Below are 18,581 nucleotides of genomic sequence, written 5' to 3' on the forward strand. Positions count from 1 at the left end.
TTTTCTCACTGGTCGTAAAGTGACTAAATTATCTCACGTCAAGGAAAATCCTTTTGTTTGATTAAGAGTCGCGAAGGGACGATTTCATTTGGAAAACAATTTGTTAATTGACGAACATTGTGCAGACACGCACGGAGTTTTTCGGCAAACGATTTGTCAGACACAAATTACTGTTGAGGGATTGAAAGACTCAGTCCACCACCAATTGTTGTTAGAAAACGACTGAATATGTACGTTATTGATTCTTGAAGTATTTACAAGGCAAATGATAGGCGTGGTTCCAAAAATTAACATCAAAGGATCGCGATAGTATTCCGTTCTGAAGAGGTTATTGTTTCAGAAAGATGGAATCTTCAACACGACTGTGGATTGAAAAAAAAGGCCGCAAGTTATTATCATATTTGGGTGGATTTCTGAGACTGTTGGCTTGAGTTCTTCCAAAGTGTTGGTAAACTTTCTAATAAATTATAGCAACACGGGCAAAGGAAAGGAAAAGGTACTTTGTTCAATAGTCTACTCCGACGTACTAATTGGAGACACTGCAAACTGAAATCAACAATTAACGCAAATCAAGTTAAATGTTGGTTTTTGAGGAGAGGAGAAAACCAGAGTACCCGGAGAAAAAGCTCTCGATGTAGAGTGTAGAACCAACTAACTTAAATGAATAGTAAGAAGCAGGAATTGTTAAAATTTGACCTTAGGAAGGAACTGAAACGGATTATTATTAATGATAAATTCATCGAGTGAAACATTTGTGTAGAAACCTCTTCTGGTAACCAAATTAAAATTCGGAAAAGTTGAAAGTATTTTCAATACCGAACAATGCAGCTACCTGTGGTTTTGCATGTTTATGAGGTTTTTTTACGAGTTGGGGGGTACAGAGCTGGCGCGGTGGTGAGAGCACTCGCCTCCCACCAATGTGGCCCGGGTTTGATTCGCAGACTCGGAGTCATAGGTGGGTTGGTCCTTTAAACCTATATCTGCGATTGCAAAATCGAGATCAAGGACATCTAAATAAAGAACATTGACATTGACTAAACCACGCAACAGCAGTGATTATTCATTACTTTATTCAAGACTAACAATTTTCATGCCTTGCAAAATGTTAAAAAACGGTGGGCACATTGCTATGAAAATTGACCTTGAGTTTCCTTTAGTTTCTGCTTCGACTGGTACACCACCATGTCCGCCATGATCAAACCCTCTACTCCTTACATTTCTAACGACAACAAACAATTAACAGTGCAAGTGGACTTTTTGGGCGTTTGGGCATGTGTATCGCCGAGCGTGAAACATCTTTTTCCTATGTCGGGAAAGGATTGAGATTGTACGTGCTTTGGAGAAACATTACAATCCAATACCCTTGGAAATTGCACAGAGTTTCCATTTTGGCACCCAAAATCAAACGTCTGGTGAATCGATCGGGCATTATGAGCTGGCATTGAAGAAGTTGGTCATTTATTGCAATTATGGTGAGTTCCTGGATAGAGCTCTAGGTGACCGATTTGTCTGTGGACTCAGCAACCCGAAGATACAGAATAAATTGCTGAACACAGAGGATTTGACGTTCGAGAAGGCTTGTAGGATTGCCAAAGCTATGGAGATGGCTGAGAAAAACACCCAGGAGTTTCACTCTACAAACTAGCAAAGGCTCTCAAGTGAACTAGTTGACAACAAAGGACATTAAGAACAATGAGCAATGTTTTAGGTGTGGGGTAAAACGTTCATGTCAGTCATGTAAATTTAAGTCTCCACAATGTTATCGGTGTTCTAAGATTGGTCATTTAGCATCCGTTTGTCGAAACAAAAAAGGAAACTAAGAAAGGGGCAGTGTACAATTTGCACGGATCTGAATCAGGCAGCGAAGATGAATTAGGAATTTATTCCCTGTACGCCTTTGACACAAACAAGCTCAGTTCCCAAGGTTACTCGGTAGACATGGTAATCAATGGGAAACCTTATAAAATGGTGGTGGATACTGCTGCAGACTATTCCATGATGCCACACAGTTTATACCAAGAGAAGTTTGCAGATATACCCTTAACAACTTCAAAGATAGTGCTTTGGACATACACAGGTGAAAGGCTTGATGTGTCAGGTGAAATGTGATGTTGTTTATAAAAACAAACATTCTCTACAAGTAGTAGTAGTTAATTACAGAGGAAAGCCTACTCTGCTTGGCAAATATTGGCTGAGTCAAATCAAATTGGCATTGGGTGAGATTTTTAGTGTTTCCAGGTAAACATAGCCAGTCCCGAGAGTCAACTAAAAACTCTTCTGTCAAAATACAATGACTTGTTCAGCGACAGCTATAAAGGCATAACGGGGCTTGAGACACGTATAACTTTGAAAGGGAATGTAAAGGCAATTTTTGTCAAAGCCCGTCGAGTTCCTAATGAGTTGAAGGAACAAGTAGAGAAAGAGCTAATTAGACTCGCAAAAACATGGGTGATTAAGAAAACTGAGTGGGGCAAGCCCAATCGTGGTAGTGCCGAGGTCCGATAACGCAGTGAGAATCTGCGGTGATTACAAGGCTAGTGTCAATCAGGCTGTGGAGGACGAGCCATATGTTTTACCCACCTCTCAGGATCTGTATGCTTCCCTTGTTGATTTAGAGGTATCTAGCAAACTTGACCTATCGCACGCATACGCACAGCTGAATATGTTGACGAAGAAAGTCAAGAATACTTGACTATAAACACTCACAAAGGTCTACATTCCTACAAGAAAGTACCCCGTGGTGTAAAGTCATCCCTAAAAATATTTCGGGCCAAAATGGACCAAATTCTCCAGGAAATTGGGAAATGTGTTTGTTAGCAGGATGATATATTGGTGGGCGGCAATGATTGGCAAGATAATCTTAAAATACTCGCAGACGTTTTGGACAGGCTGCAACAATACTATTTTGCATCTAAAACCGCGCACCGGTGGCTCAGTTGGTTGAGCACCGGGCTGCCATGCGGGAGGTCGTGAGTTCGACTCCGGCCGGACCAACTCTCAAGGTCTTAAAATAACTGAGGAGAAAGTACTGCCTTTGTAATTACATCCGGAAATGGTTAGACTTTCAAGTCTTCTCGGATAAGGACTATAAACCGTAGGCCCCTTCTCACAAACCTCTTCCATGTTCATTAGTTCCCTGTGGGACGTTGAAGAACCCACACACTATTCGAGAAGAGTAGGGGATGAATTTCCCGGTGTTGTGGATGTCCTCTGTGAGTATATGGGTGGGTGGGTATAGCAGGTCCAAACAACAACAAACAAACAAACGAAGTAATTTACCTAGGTGTAAAAACAAGCGCAGTAGGTCTCCAGCCGGTGGATGAGAAAACCAATGCAGTAAAGAAAGCACCAGCCCCTCGGAACGTAAGTGAACTGAGTGAGGTCTTTCCTAGGCATGGTCCAATATTATCGTTCTTTCCTGCCAGGTCTAGCCACAACATTAGCACCGTTGCATAAGCTTTTTCAAAAGAATGTTCCGTGGGATTGGACAAAGGAATGTCGAAAGCATTCGAAGTCTGTAAGGAAGGTCTTGCATAGAGAATTACGGCTGGCTTGTCATGCATCAAGTTATGGCTTAGGAGCTGTACTAAGTCATGTTATGGATGACGGGCAGGGGAGGCCAGTAGCCTTTGCCTCCCGTACCCTAACCCCCAGCGAGAGAAACTATTCACAAATAGAACGGAAAGCTCTGTCTATTGTGAATGGAGTAAAAAAAATTCGTCAGTTTTCGTACGGACGAAAGTTCACGTTAATAACTGATCACCAGCCTTCGTTAGCTATTTTGGGCCCAAAGGCTGCCATTCCCACGTTGGCAGCTGCTACGACGGGCCATAGTTCTCTCTGCTTATGATTATCGCATTGAATACAGAAAGTCGCAGCGACAAAGTAACTGTGATGCGCTCTCCCGATTACCCCATGAAGACTCCAAGATTGCGTTCATTATTGCGAGGAACATAGCTTTACTTGAGTACTAGCATAGCTTTACTTGAGTGGTAGCAGTACTGAGTGGCAATAGCAGTAGTAGTACTGAGTGGCAATAGTAGTATTAGTAGTAAGTGAGCGCCAAAATTGGCAAGAGTTACAATTGAAAAAAGACTGCCACCACGAGCAACGATGTGGCTTTTTTAAAACACCGTTTGGAGATAAATTATATATTGATCATCCCCCATCTGACTCTTACCAAGGATTAGGGTTAAATACCTTGTGCTCTTTTATATGGCCCTTAATGGCATTGTACATTTGGACCCGATCTCTCGGGTGTAGACGGTTAATTTATAAGAACTGCTTATAAGTCGAATTTTATGCTGAAAATCATTTTTTCTACAACCATAACATTATGAAACTTGATTTGTAGAGTCGTTCACTCTTTAGTTTTCAAAGCATTTTATAATTTTAAACGTTTGTTACCAAATATCATTTCTCATTATATTCGATTATGTCCGAGTAGCTTATTTCTGTACTAGGTCAGCAGTTGGAAAGTGTTTCTATCCTGCGAATTAATCTTTTCCCTTCTTTTTTTCTTTTATATTGTAAACAGTTTTTCAACTTGATATTGATCTACTGTACGGGTGCCGGAAAACTTGCATGTGTCCAGCTCCATCTTGGAACAATTTGTGTTTGTTCGGAAGTGATTTAAGCGTATTCCACATCACACACCCCGTTTGCCATAGCTGTACAAAATCAAGAAATTGATATATTGTAAAAGAGTAACATGTCGTACTACGATTAAGATATTTAACTTTTTTCATTTTACATGTTTACAGGGAATTAAAGGACAACTACGTGATTGGTTTAATTCTAATGGTGACTTCTAAAGTAATTTTTAAAAATACGAAAAGATATGCAAATTCCTCTTGGTTGGTATTGAGTACTAATGCAAACAGAAAAGGTATGATGGTGCAATGGCTAAAGTGCTTATCAAGCCACATTATTGTGCAACAATGAGCATGTTTCTCACGTATATCGATAACATGGAAAGCTTTTTAAGAATTTACTTAAGTCATGTCATTATTTGAGACAGATCCACGAATTCTCATTATTTTTTGAGCGACACTTATTGACTGCCGGCTAACAGTCTGTTCCACTCAACGATCGAGTTGTTCTTGATGCTGGATGAAGCCGGGTGAATAATTTTTAGGAAATGTTTTCAAATTGAAAACATTCAAAATTACATACTTTAAAGCTTTTCTTCGCAAAAATAAAGTTCTGCAGATTATTTTGTTCGAATCCTTCTTGGCACAAATACCTAAATTTCTCAGATTTGTTATGATGAACTTTTTATGTCGTTTACGGGAATCCTGAAAAGCTTAAAACCGTGCGCCATTGTCGTCACAAGAACTTCGCATCTTTGTCTGTGCATAAGGAATCGGCGGTGGCAAACAAGACTTGTGGACGATTGAAAAAGACGGCGAACATTTGGAAATTCAAACCCTGGCTACAATGGGCCTGGGGCAATAAGATGACCGCCAGTAACAAAATCACGGTGTTCAATGTAAAGTCAATGATAAAATACAAATGATATAAGGTTGATTGACGTAAAGAAACGATTGATCAATCGTTCTTCGTTTAAAAATTAAGACAGCTTTCTTTATTTTGGTCATTGAATTCAGTCTCCTTGGCGAAAGATTTTTTTTGGATGGAAGTTAGTTGCATGGCTTTAGCCGAAGTGCTTGAGATCAGATGAAATGCTTTTCATCTCTAGCAGGCCTCGATTTAGTATAATTCACTTTTCCATCTATATTGTTAACTTCTTAATATATTGTCTCGGAATATTTTTATCATTTATTTTCAGTATTTCACCCAAAATTTTGTACATACGGAAATCCCCGTTGTAATTGAAAAAAAAAACGTTCATTTGCCCAGCCGAAATAAATACAGCACAAAAACTACTCTGCCTTGTATCAGCTCTTGCTTTATACATTGATCACTTTAAAGACCTCATAACGTCGAAGCACTACTTATTCACTCGCCAGATTGTTTGTGCTTCATGCAATGCGGCACAAAAGACACAAGAGCGTCGCCGGTTCAGGGGCTTTGATTGTACCTACCAGTGACTAAAACTGAAATTATCTGTTGTCTTCACGACTCCACAAAAATCAGTGCTTGGCTTCACTTTTGTCTGCCCAGAATTTCTCAAAATTGAATTTTAAATTCCAAATTTGCATTTTATCCCGAGCATTTTACTACTCTAAAAGGGCCTAACCCGACTTATTTTAATAAAAGAATATGTCTTCAAAAGAACATTTGACACTACTGATAGATTAATTGAGGAGTAAAAGTATCCATAGTCATTCATCTGCTTAATTGATAAGAACACTCGAGTTTTTTCTGGTTTTTTTTTTTTTCTATCTGTAAACTGTAGAGATAATTTTTTTTATGAGCGAATACCGAGAATTTAGTTTGCCGCAATAGAAAAACACCAAAGCATCTGCCGAGGGAACAGCTTATGATGCACTCAAAATGATATTTGAATATTCTCATTTTTTTTTGCAATGACGCAACCAGAGCTTCGATTTTAAATTGCATCAGTTTCCCTCTCTGGTCACCACAACTGTGGTCATCAGTCTCATTTGAAGAAAATTATTCTTTACTTCATTTTTTCTATAGATCGGTAGGCATTCAAAAAGTCCAAAAAAGACGCTGTGCATCCAGATTCAAGAATTGTATAAAATGTTTACATTACGAAAAATTGTGCAGCTCATTATCACGACTTATCGCACCTTAAAAATATCGCTAGTTACAATCATCCTAAATTTTTTGCCGACGGCTCGACCACAAACAACGCAGCTGGGTTAAAGGCTTTTTTGGTCAGGTAATTCCTATGAGCACGAAACATATAAAGAAAATAAACTTACCAAGATGTATTTTTGCTCGAATTGTTCTTCCTCTCAGCGAATAAAACAAAGGCTATTGTACCAATTTAAGTCCCTGACCGATACCAATTAATGGAAATAGTCAAAAGATCAAAGGGATTGAACAAGATCCTCTGACAGCTCGGCAACGACGAGGATGCGGCAAGATTAGTCCTGGCTTTTACTAGCGACGCAAGCATGAGCATAAGAAGCATACGGAAACTCAGTAGCTTCCTGCTCATTGGAGCCTTTTGTTATAACAATAGACACTACTTAACAACAATTAAATGTGCTTGCGTGTGTTGCTTGTGCTCATGCTTGTGAAAACTTCATAACTCAGAATACCCAAACAAAAAACAAGAAATCACATTTAAAAATAGGCACGCATTGCGTTCATGTGGTAGTGCAGTAACACAGCGCTTTATTCGATAATTGGCAACTGAGCTGCGTTTTGTTTTCCAGGTGATTCAAGTTGTCTTTGTGTAATATGTAGCACTAATAGTACACGGTATTGTTTTGGTAACGTATGTCATTATAGTGCCCGTGGTAGATGTCTTAGATAAATAGCTGGGCCCTGAGAAGACATGTGGTTACAAGTAAAACAATAAACCCAGAAAGATTGAAGAATATAAAAGGGAATCGAGATAAACTGGCTTCGAGGCTGACATGTTGATCATTTTCAAGTTCCCTTAAAACTTCTTCTTGACCACAAGTTTAAGCGCGTGCTCTGAGTCTAAAATAAAAGTTCACTGAAGTAAAGCGCTGTTCTGCGGGGTTAGTACCTGGATGGGTTACCTCAAAAAATACGACTTGCTGTGTCAGAAACATAGAACCGAAAATTGTCTTTTAAAGCTCAATAATGCAAACCAAGCAATGTACAGATTTTGTTAGCCTGGTTTATGCAAAAGAAATATTGATACACAGTTTTAAGGAAGAGCAGAAGGAAGTTTTCAGGAAGTGTCGATCGAGAATGAAATATTTTGCCGTCAGCAGCAACGTTTGCGACATGAAAACAACATAAACTTTGAACCGGGAATATAAAAAATTGCCATCAACGAAAAACATTTTGGGAGATTTTTGCTACGTTCAATTTTTCTACTGTACTTTTGGGTGTCCATGTAAAAAAAATTGAAAGTGTCGTCGAATTCAGCCGGTGCGGTGATCAAGTTACGTTGCTTGTTTACTCGCGAAGCAAAGGATACATCTGTGTCAAAATAATTTATGGCAAGACACCGGGTTTTTGTTTTTGTTTTTGTTAGTTTGGTTTTGTTTTTCTTTCAAGTGTTATAAAGTTTGACAAGAAATATGCGAACTCAACACAAAGATCACAATCGCCTAACTCTTGAGGTTGACCATTGTTTCTGCAAAGTCAAAATTTACTTTCCTAGACGAGGTTATTTATCACCAGGTAATTTCATCGTTTTGGAAATAGCAACTGCTTTACTATTCATTAGTGTCACAAATTCTTGCCAATTTTGGCGATCATTTTGTTGAAAATCAAGCACGCTTCCAACAGACCTGTTTATTTTAGTGATTTATGCACGCGCTGCAGGCCTATTGGCACCACGGACACTCTCTTTACGCTCTTAGGGCCGATTTACACGGTACGACTTTGTTTTGCATGCGACAACGGCTTACGACAGGCCCACGACATGATTTACAATTGTTGTGTACGTCAGAAAAAATGTCCTATCATTTTAAAACATGTTTTAAAACGCTACGACAATCGTAAGTCGTGTCGTAGGCCTGTCGTGAGCTTGTCGCATGCGACAAAATCGTATCGTGTAAATCGGCCCTTACACTCTTACACTCTTACAACCCGGTGACATAGTGTGTAGTATCAGATCGACGAGCAAGAAACGCAAAGTTCAGTTATCACAGAGGAAAGGGCTAAAGCAATTTTACAATTTTTCGACTTCACTGAAATTTCTTGGAATGAAAATGTGTACGACAAAAGTGAGAAACAGATTCTACCGACTTTTTTTTTTCAACACTAGTACTGTCCTATATAGCTGCTCAGCTGTAGGGCCTGAATAACAAAGCGGGCACTCGAATTTTTACACTTCGAAATGACTTTTATTATTCCATATAAAAGGACTTAATATGATATTGGATACAAGATTGAGAACTCTCCAATGATGCCTTGTCATGAAACGGATTTACCGAAAAAAACTTTGGAACTTTGTGATCAGGAAAGCCGGGACAACTTGACAATAACGTTAAATAGACATTCATGTGCTAATTAAAAAACCGGACTACCCAAATTATCGCACTTTCGTATTTGCAATTCTCAGCTTTAATGCCTGAGCACGGATCAATTCCTCCATCTTTTTTTTGTCTACCACCTTTAATTTTGGCTTATACTTGAATTATTGTTTAATTTTTTGTCCTCCTTCGTTTCTTCACTCAGTTACAAGGTACATTATTAACAGTATTAGTTCCTGCAAGCTTTATAAATGTTACATGCTCTATTTTCTTTCTTCTTTTGAACACACTGCAAATAGACTGTTGAAAAAATTCAGCAGCCTAGCAAATTCCAAAAAAAAATTTACTAGATTATTTAACATGTCTTTCTTTAAGAAAGCTATCACCAATAAAGCAATGTGGAAAGCTATGTATACCGTATAGCTACGTAACATTAATTGACACTGAAAACGTTATCATCATCATCGTCAAGATTATTATTATTATTATCATCATCATCATCATCATTGCTATCATTATTCTCATTGTTGTTGTTGTTGTTGTTGTTGTTATGAAGGAAGGTCTTAAGATAAATGGTGGAAGAACAGCAAGCCCAGAATTTTTCCATTGAGAGCAGGTTGTTAAGCAAACACCTTTCTAAGTGTTTTTGCATTTCCTGTGAAACTTTTTCCTTTCTTTCAGTAGCTCACGTTAGGGCAATCTTAACTTTTCAAGTTTGCTTTTTTTTTCTTCTTTTTCTTTGTGTTGCTTCATTCGTGAGTTTCACGCCTTTTTTTTACACTTAGACCTATTTTTTATCGCCACTGTTCAATTATTCTACTAGTTTATCTTGACGAACATTCAATAAAATGAAAGAAAAATATTCCTCGTCTCGGAAGCTTTGGCAACAACAGAAATTCCCTGAGGATAGCTAAGCTGCACGCGTCGCTGAGTTTAACCGAGATTCCGTTCGCCTTTCAGTCTCATGTTTGTTGACATGTAACAACAAGCTTTTATTCTTGCGAGAAATTCTAGCATGCTTACTTCAGGTTGGGGTAACCTACCCTACTGGGGAAAAAAATGCATATGAAAAAATATAATGACATTTTGAAACACTGTTCTCCTTCAATAAGAAAAAGCTGCGGTATTGAAAAAAGAGGTTAGGGTTAGGGGAGTCAATACAAGAATTCCAATATCACGTTAACACGAGGGAAGTAAGATCAACTGAAGGCAAAATATCGAAATTTGTTTCGTGTTTTTTCACAACATTTTTCGTATTACCGCCTACCTTGAAGCAAGGTATATTCGCCAAGGGGACTGTTTTACCTCAAAGCTTACCGGTTACAGTGTCATCTTCTAAGTATCTACAATTGGAGATGAATAATCTTTCTCTTTTTCGAATTTCAACTTATTCTTTCCAAGTGTGCCAGGTTTCCGTTTAAAATACTACCCAGGGAACACTTTATATTTGATAGCTTTTGGTGACAAACCTTAATGCATTATAAAAATATACCGGAAAAGGAGCATTATTGTTTACCCAATCTATGTCCCTTAAGTAAAGTTAATGCTATGAAAACAACTTTGGAGTATATCGATTTCACGGTTGTTAGTGGCACAATACATCTTAACGTAGTTTTGGATCCACTATATCTTGAAAGCTTTTTGTTGCTTGGATAACACAATTTATCAGTGATGCACAGGGTGAGCCGGGGCATTGAGCCAGGCATATATTGATAGAAAACATTAGAATCTCTCGAAAATCAAAGAAGGATTCTCTGCGTTTCTAAGCTAAAATGCATTTAAACTGGTTTTTTTTTATATACATAAAGGAAATGGAAAGAAATGTTTAAAGACACGTCTATGATGAAATCTAAGTTAAACCTTTAACACTGTAAGGATACCCATCACAATTGTAGCCTTAGCCACAATTTATTTTATTTACATGGTTGCTGGTTACGGTCATTCATAAATATCCCAAATAATCCCAAAAGGTATTCTAGTGCTCTTAAACGCTCTCCAAAGTGCTCTTGTAAGCTGGAGTAATTCTGAAGAATAGCTGCTGGACACGGCCTCCTCCTCACAGCATCTTCGTAACAGTTTCTCCATTTTGTTGTCTTAGGCCAGGGGTAGTGGTTTACTACCATCTGCTCAAATATCTTTTTCTCACAACTCTGGTGTATATCGACAGCGCAGTCTTCGGAACTTGAATTGGAATGCCGCGCGACTGTAAAAGGGACAAAATGACATTACTATACATAGTTAACTGAATAGAGTGTAATGTGAAGTGCTAGATTTCTATCCCATATGAACCATGTGAGCGTTAGCCCTACTGATGGAAATGGGCCCACGCAAGGACAGAGAAAAACTCTGACCAGGGTGGGAAAACCTGAACTATACATAGTTCATTTCCGGGTTTTATAAAAGGATAACCTATAATTGCGGATAAGGCTGAGACCAAAGCAATCATCTCCAAGCCAGTCGCATTAACCATTTTAAAATTCTAAATCCTCGTAAATGAGTCGATTTCAAACTTACCGTACTCATTACCAACTTCAGATCAGCCAAAAACGAAAAAGATTCATTCTAAGCGGAAACACCAGAGAGCTGTATAGAAAATATCGCAACCAACCTGATACATAGCGTTGTCAGAGAACATTACGAGATATTAAAGTAATAAATAATCTAAATTTCCAGCTGACCAGTTTGAAGGGTTGAATTCGAATACAAAGCTTACCTGTTTGATATTTAGTAAACAATCTTTTAACAAAAGCTGAAAAAAAGTTAGATATAAGTGGTTATGGAGGACGACCGCAATTGAAATGAAAAAGTCAGCAGTATCTGTTTGTATTTTGAGACATTCTTGATTTTCAACCAATGTCTTTAATCCACTGACTCCTCAGTGGGAGTGACACTTAACAGATTTTACTCTGTTAAACGCCAGACGATTTTACTCGTGAACTTAGGGATTCCTACGTGGGGCGCTCGGCTGATATGTGAATGACTTAAATAATTGAATATGCCATTGGATATGCCTAGTACATATTCCAAAGTATAAGCTTTATGGTATACACCCAAAGTATAAGAGAAACCATGGTGAGTTTCATAACAACGAGCTTGTATCTCATCATGTGCACTTTTAACAGTCTGGACGTACTTGAGTTCTGAATGTTTTCCTGTAGTTTCTTGTAGTTGAGGCCAGGGCACATTAGTGCCTCGTCTACTATCGACGACTGCACCAGCAGGAAACGGTCGCAATCCAGAAGATGTCCAGAACCGTTGCTCCTCTCAAAACAGTGTATTACTTTCTGTGCGTAAAAAGGGCAAAGTAAATCAAAACAAAATAAACGCAACATAGCTTTCTCCTCCGTGATTTTTTCGGAATTTCGCTGGTTTGGGTTTGGCAAACCAGAAAGTCTGCGATTATGGACTTCCAACTCTTCTGTGCAGAACAGTACTAGTTGCCACGATTAGGCTTACTATTTTTTTATTATTTTTATTATTGCATTGGCACGCGCTCTGTCCTCATTAAATCTTACCCGTGAAAACACGTATCATTTTTAAGTTGCTTAACGAAGTCTGCAAACAAACCACTTTCAGGAATGTTAAGCGAGACAACGGCTGTCGTGAAAACACGGCCATAGTGTTTCATTTGGTTCCTATTGTGGATATCTCGTGTGTCACCTAGCAACGCAAATGAGCTACGCAAAAGTCTAGAATGATCAAATACTTGTATTATAAATTATCCAAGTGTGCAAGCGTATATTGGCTTGCTTTCAGTGATATCTTCGAGAGATATTTGCCGACTCTCCTGATAAAAAGAAATATTGATAATAATTATGAATTACCTGTTTGATATCACATGCTGTTTCGGGAAATGGCGGTTCACCAGAATCGATCATTAGACGGTACAAAATGCCATTACAGTCTTTGATTATGTCATCGCCTGATCGACTCCCTAGTGTGTTTTCTATTCCTATGATTTCTCTGCTGACAACGAAAACCACCATTTGAAGGTAAAACGCAGAAATACTGTTACTCATTCTTGTGTGCTGATGTTCGCATAGTCAGAAAAATAACGTGAGGGTTGCTCCTTGTTCGTGATAACAGGCGTGGCCAAATACCTGTTCTGTTTGGTGGTGAATTGTTTGCGTACGAGCCTACCTTCCTTATCAACAAATGATTACTGCATCACTTTGACCAAAGTGAGGTAGGGCTAAACTAGCACCGCAAATAGTCAGCTCGTTAAAGCCCCCCCCCCCCCCCCCCCCCCCCCCAAGTAACCCTTCCAGTAAAGAATGATATAAGCGGCTCTTTAAAAAGTCAGCAAAACCCTACTGGTTACCTCATCAGTAATTTTCGTACACATGCTGCTAACACAAGGGGCTCGTTGCAGCTGGGCCAGTGAAATAATATCTAAGGATGAAATGGCAAAGGTTTCTTTCCGCATTTATAAGGTTTACTGCAATGAACGTACGTTTGTTCAAAATACTACTCGAAACGTTTCCAACACGACATGCCGCAACTTTTGCTTTTTTTTTCAGTCAGCGGCGTTTCCCAACCTGGAAACAAAAGAGGTACGAAACCTTTAAAGGGAACCTCCACTAAAACAGGAACATATCTTTAAAATAGTTAACATAATGCTTACAATCAAAATTGTTCCAAAGTTTTCCAATGGGAGCGTTTGTATCGGAAATAAATAAATTTTAAAAACATTGTTTTGGTTTTCAAATTTCCCGGGCGCCGCCGTCTTGAATAATTGTGACGTGTCATGGATGACCTATTGTTTTAAAACAAAAGCTCTTGAGCAAATCCAAAAGAGCAACCATAACACGTCACAATTATTCAAGATGGCGGCGCTTAGGAAATTTGAAAACCAAAACAAGCGTTTTGGAAATTCATTTACTTCGGATACAAACGCTTCCATTGGAAAACGTTTGAACAATTCTGATTGTAAGCATTGTGTTAAATTTTTTAAAGTTGTATTCTTGTTTTAGTGGATGTTTCCTTTAAGCTGTTTTGTTCTGTTGGATTTTGTATTGTTTTTAATGACATATTTAATTACCGGTAAATAAGTAAAGATGTTAGAACAGGGGAGAGAACTTGCCCGGAAGAACACCCTAAATCTGAAAAAATCTGGCTTCTTTGAGGAATATGGCCACAGTGTCTGTAAGCCCAAAAATATTGCAATTACATCTTTGAAGTGAAATGATCTCTACCAAACTTTCTTTAAGTGGACCCATCAAGTGAATTTAGTTAACTGTTGAGGTTCCTTAAAGAACAAATTCGCATTTAGCGACCATAGTTTCATGCGACTTGCAGCCACAAGATGGCAGGATTCCATGTTCCGAGGACAGAAATCTTGAAAATGTTTTAACTTCCCACGGTGATTTTTTGTTTATTTTTGGACAATGAGGAGATAATTGTAAATAAAATATGTTTCTGAAAAGAAAAGTAGGGGTCACTGAACATCCAAGATCGTTAAATCCAAGCAAAGCTTTAGCAATGGCCATCTGCCCTATCATTGTTCATTTTAGGTCGAGCATGACGTGGCACGTGAATTTGCGTGCGCTGTAAGGATGCGCAGTAGCAATGGGCGCGAACGTCCTTAAGCATTAGAAAGATGAAACTTTGCCAGACACATTCATGTGTGGTTCCTGTCAATTTGGTGTGTTCCAATTATGCTCATGTTGTCACGTGACTGCACGCGGCCAGAAAACAATAAAATGTCTTTAAACAAAAATGAAAACAGTTTTTGTCGCGAGTTATTAAGTCAGACCGGGTTTAGGACAATGTGTAATGCAAGCTTGGCCTCTTTTGAATTTTCTACTGTTTTTGAAAATAAACGGTTTTTTCAACTAGACCCAGTCCCCCAAGGCAGTTTTATCCCATCTTGACGCCTTTGCTTTTTTAAAAGCAAAGGCGTCAAGAAAAAAATATCTAACAAAGGCCAAGCACAGAAGTGACATATTAATCGGCCTTAACATTATGCAACCGGTAAAACAATTGAGAACACACGAAAAAGTGTTGCCGTTTCAAAAACAAGCTTTTTAAACAGATGCAGGTCACGTAGCCTAATTTGCATAATAAAAATAATAAATCGACTTAAACTAAAAATGTAAGCAGCTGACAAAGTTTTATGTGCCTACATCTAAAGCTGTAAGAGATAGACCACCCCCTCACTTTTGAAGTGAGCAAATTAAGGCAAATTGAGACCCATGCCTTAATTTACCAGGGACCCCCATTTTTGTGTGAGATTTGCCCACACTAAGTTGGCAGCAGAGGTATTTATATGTTGGTATACGAGAATGGTCACGTGATCTCTAAGAGTTTGCAGGGGCTTGAGTACTAGGGCGCGGAAAAGAAGTGGCGGCCATCTTGTTGCCTTTCTGTTTGCTGTGACATGTGTCCACGGTTTGCAGCTTTCGAGAAACTTTTGTTTTGTTTTCGCCTGCTTTGAGAAACCGAACTAAGTTTTCTTTCATTTTTGGCTGGTACTGAATGTCGACATTATGAATTTTGTCGGCATTTGTCGAAAATCTGGCTCTGTAATGGTTAGCTGATTGCAATTTCATTTCTTTCGTTATTTTTTTCAGGTGTTCATAAAGGGGAGTTATTTTGCTCATGCAAGCCAAAATTTATCGTCCTACAGATTCGGTGTATCGGGCTACACTGGGATTGGCTATTCATCGAGTTACGAGTTGAATTGAGTTGAGTTAAGATTGAGTTAAGATTGAATTAAAGTTTTTGGCGTTTTTCGCAATTAAAAGTAGTAAATATTCAGTATAAGTCACTTCGAAAACTGTTTTCTCTGCGTTGAAAGATATATTTGCATAAAATTTTGCAAAATGGCATGGCTTTCTAATGATTAAAACAATCTTATATCAAGAAGATCTCTTAGATCTTATAGCCGCCGTTTAAAAAAATATCTGTTTTCTTACCACTATAGTCGCAACGTAGTGCACATTCCAAAGCAGTCCTTGTTGATTCACTGATGACTATAGACATAAAATCACCCGATCAATCTGTAGCACAACAACTGACAACAAGGACTGCACACGAACGTATTGCACCATCACTTATAGCCGTCGTGAAATCTCCGATTGCACTATCAGTTGCAGCAACTGTAAAATCTCCGATAACGTAATGGTTTTCGTGGGATATGTATGGGTACGATCGATACGATAATAACACTATTAACAACTTACAGCTTTCTTTCTTAAAAGTCACGATTAAATTTAATTGTGTTTTTAGTAGAGTAAAGGGCTAGCAAAGTAATCACACGAGTCACATAATTCAAGAATTCCGTTATCCATGGCTATCTTTAGTACGGTGGTTATTTCCCTACCAATGAAAGTTGAAACGTCGACACATTCCATAGATGACGTAATTGCCTTTTATGTATTCAATACTCGCTTCGAATCAAGCGCTTCAATAACACAAAAAGGCAATATATTTTGTACTAAATAAGGAGTGGAATATTCACAAAACTTTAAGTACATTAACGTTTTAACAGCTTTTAGCGAATAAACATCATAACTTGCATGATTGAAAGTCCTACTAACTATATGGCCGAGTGGAAGCTTGGGTCTGGTCACCGACAAAATAAAAAATAAACGTCGTGCAGAGCAAGAACTGTGCTCAGCCCATGGCCGCGCGGTTAAAAAACCAACTCCTCGACGTACCTCAGCCAGTGGATCGTGATCATGTTCTGAAAGTGCTTCATCATCGACGGCATAATGACAAGTCTAATTATCACAAGCAGAGTAGAGATTTGCCTCCACTTGAAGTTGGGGACAGGATGCGGTTTCGTCCAAATGGTGAGAAGGAATGGCGCAAAGCGGAAGTAATGCCAAGATCATACACGCTGGAAGATGAATATGGACGTGCTTACAGGAGAAACAGAAGATCATCTCTGTTACGTTCCAAATGATTCTCCCATGACACCAAGGACAGGGGCTTTTCTCATGTGTACACAACCTCATGACTCTCCTGCGAGTACAAGACAGGCACCTGTACTTGAGAAGCCAGCGCCAAGTCCAGTGACATTAGGGAGACAGACAGAAACAATTGCACTCTCCTATTACAACCAGATCTGGGCGTTAAGTTGGGAGGCCGCAGAGACTCATTGCATCATGTTAGGAGGGGGGGGGGGGGAGGGGGAAGATGTTGTAATATTGAAACCTTTGGGGATCCCCTTAGGGGCCCCTGAGTGACTCACATGGACACCCCGAAAACGTGAAACCATGTGCGTTGTGTTCGGACTTTCAAAGGGACACAAACATGTTAGAATAGTTGTTACTAGTCGTTGAGTTTAGTATTGCTTGATTGAATGATATCCTAATAATCGGCGAGAAATTTAATTTCTCGGCGGCGGAGGCAGTGGTCAAATTTCGCAACATAAGAACTGCGTATGGTCGTTATCTGAAGCGGTTGAAGACGATACCTTCTGGATCGAAGCAATTTCAAAACCGGGAATGGCTCAATCAATGTATGGCTACAATCGGCTCTGCGACCGTTTGCGATTATATGGAAACAGCTCTCTTTGCGATCGTCTGACAAAGGTCACTCGTACTTGCAGGTCATTTCACCTTTCGAAAGTAACCCAAAACGCTCAATTTGGCTAACCCTTGGCCTAAAAACCAAGTTTAGGTCTAGGCTTACCCAAATAAATTAGGGTTTTGGGTTACTTTCCAAAAGGTAAAATAATGACCTGCAACGAGTAACCCGTCAAAACTGACCCGTGTTTTAGACGTGCAGCCCGGATTATGTCACGGGGCCTAGTTATGGGAGATTGTCACGCGAGTTTACTTTGTGACTAGAAAAGTCACGGGTGCGATTCGCATTGTTTTTCGGAATCTATATTGGCCCCTTTCTAAAATACGACTTGTTACTTGTTTGTTTCGCCCACCTTCTGTTTCCTGTTTCTACATGGTAAGACTTGGGATCTTTGCGCAGTCCGGGTTCTGGTTCTCACGCAATGGAATGTTAATAGTTAACCGCATTTCGCAAATATACACCTGCGCACTTCACGAAAACGGTGTTTCATGGTCTTCCCAGTGACTTATTAGCTCAATATTAGCTCAATTTTAACTCAATCTTAACTCAAACTCAACTCAACTCGATCAATAGTCTATCTTCGGAGAGAACACGTTATGATCTTGTCCTAAAATCTTCATAGCGGAAAGCGATTCTCATATATTAACAGTTTGATTCATCAAAGAAGAAACCTTGAACTGGCAGAGCTTACAAAAGCGCCCCTGATCTTTCCAACATTGGAGGGTAAAGGCATCAATTCGATTTTAAAATGATGTTCCACTGGCAGATTGTTAACACCGATTTTACATCCATGTTACACGAGGCAACTTTTAACGCAACTCTGTTGCGGCGGTATGCTACACGAGATGATTTTAAAGGCAACAATGCTCGCAACATTAGAGTCCAGGCTCCTGCTGGACAAATCCAGGCGACAAATAAGGCGGACACTGTTGACGTGACTGTCGACGTGACTTATTTCCGTTCTCGGTGGTGCATTTCTGGTACGATTTG

General features: G+C 39.1%; 2 protein-coding genes across 8 annotated transcripts in view; both read right to left on the reverse strand.

The window, feature by feature from the left end:
• LOC137970286 (globin C, coelomic-like) overlaps window positions 1-10,480 on the reverse strand; it is a 115,480-nt gene extending 105,000 nt beyond the window's left edge. For 2 of the 6 annotated variants that reach the window (XM_068816807.1, XM_068816805.1), the window contains exon 1: window positions 6,855-7,022. The gene's annotated coding sequence lies outside the window, so the exon portion shown is untranslated. Of the gene's footprint in view, window positions 1-6,043; window positions 6,133-6,854; window positions 7,023-10,323; window positions 10,348-10,373 lie in introns of those variants that run through there. The other 4 variants (XM_068816806.1, XM_068816801.1, XM_068816802.1 and 1 more) reach the window with 4 other exon arrangements.
• A 480-nt stretch (window positions 10,481-10,960) lies between these two features.
• On the reverse strand, window positions 10,961-13,184 carry LOC137970283 (uncharacterized). Of its 2 annotated transcripts, XM_068816799.1 has the most exons (4): window positions 12,881-13,182; window positions 12,190-12,340; window positions 11,770-11,805; window positions 10,961-11,259 (listed from the first exon to the last, which is right to left on the reverse strand). In XM_068816799.1, exons 1-4 carry the CDS (start codon window positions 13,073-13,075, stop codon window positions 10,970-10,972), a joined length of 672 nt encoding a protein of 223 aa, XP_068672900.1. In that variant the 5' UTR covers window positions 13,076-13,182; the 3' UTR covers window positions 10,961-10,969. The 2 variants fall into 2 exon arrangements, with proteins under 2 accessions (XP_068672900.1, XP_068672901.1); XM_068816800.1 differs by lacking the exon at window positions 11,770-11,805 and having other exon boundaries at window positions 12,881-13,184.
• Window positions 13,185-18,581: the final 5,397 nt, after the last annotated feature.

This window comes from Montipora foliosa, chromosome 9 (assembly GCF_036669935.1).
Source record: "Montipora foliosa isolate CH-2021 chromosome 9, ASM3666993v2, whole genome shotgun sequence".
NCBI classification, from domain to species: domain Eukaryota; kingdom Metazoa; phylum Cnidaria; class Anthozoa; order Scleractinia; family Acroporidae; genus Montipora; species Montipora foliosa.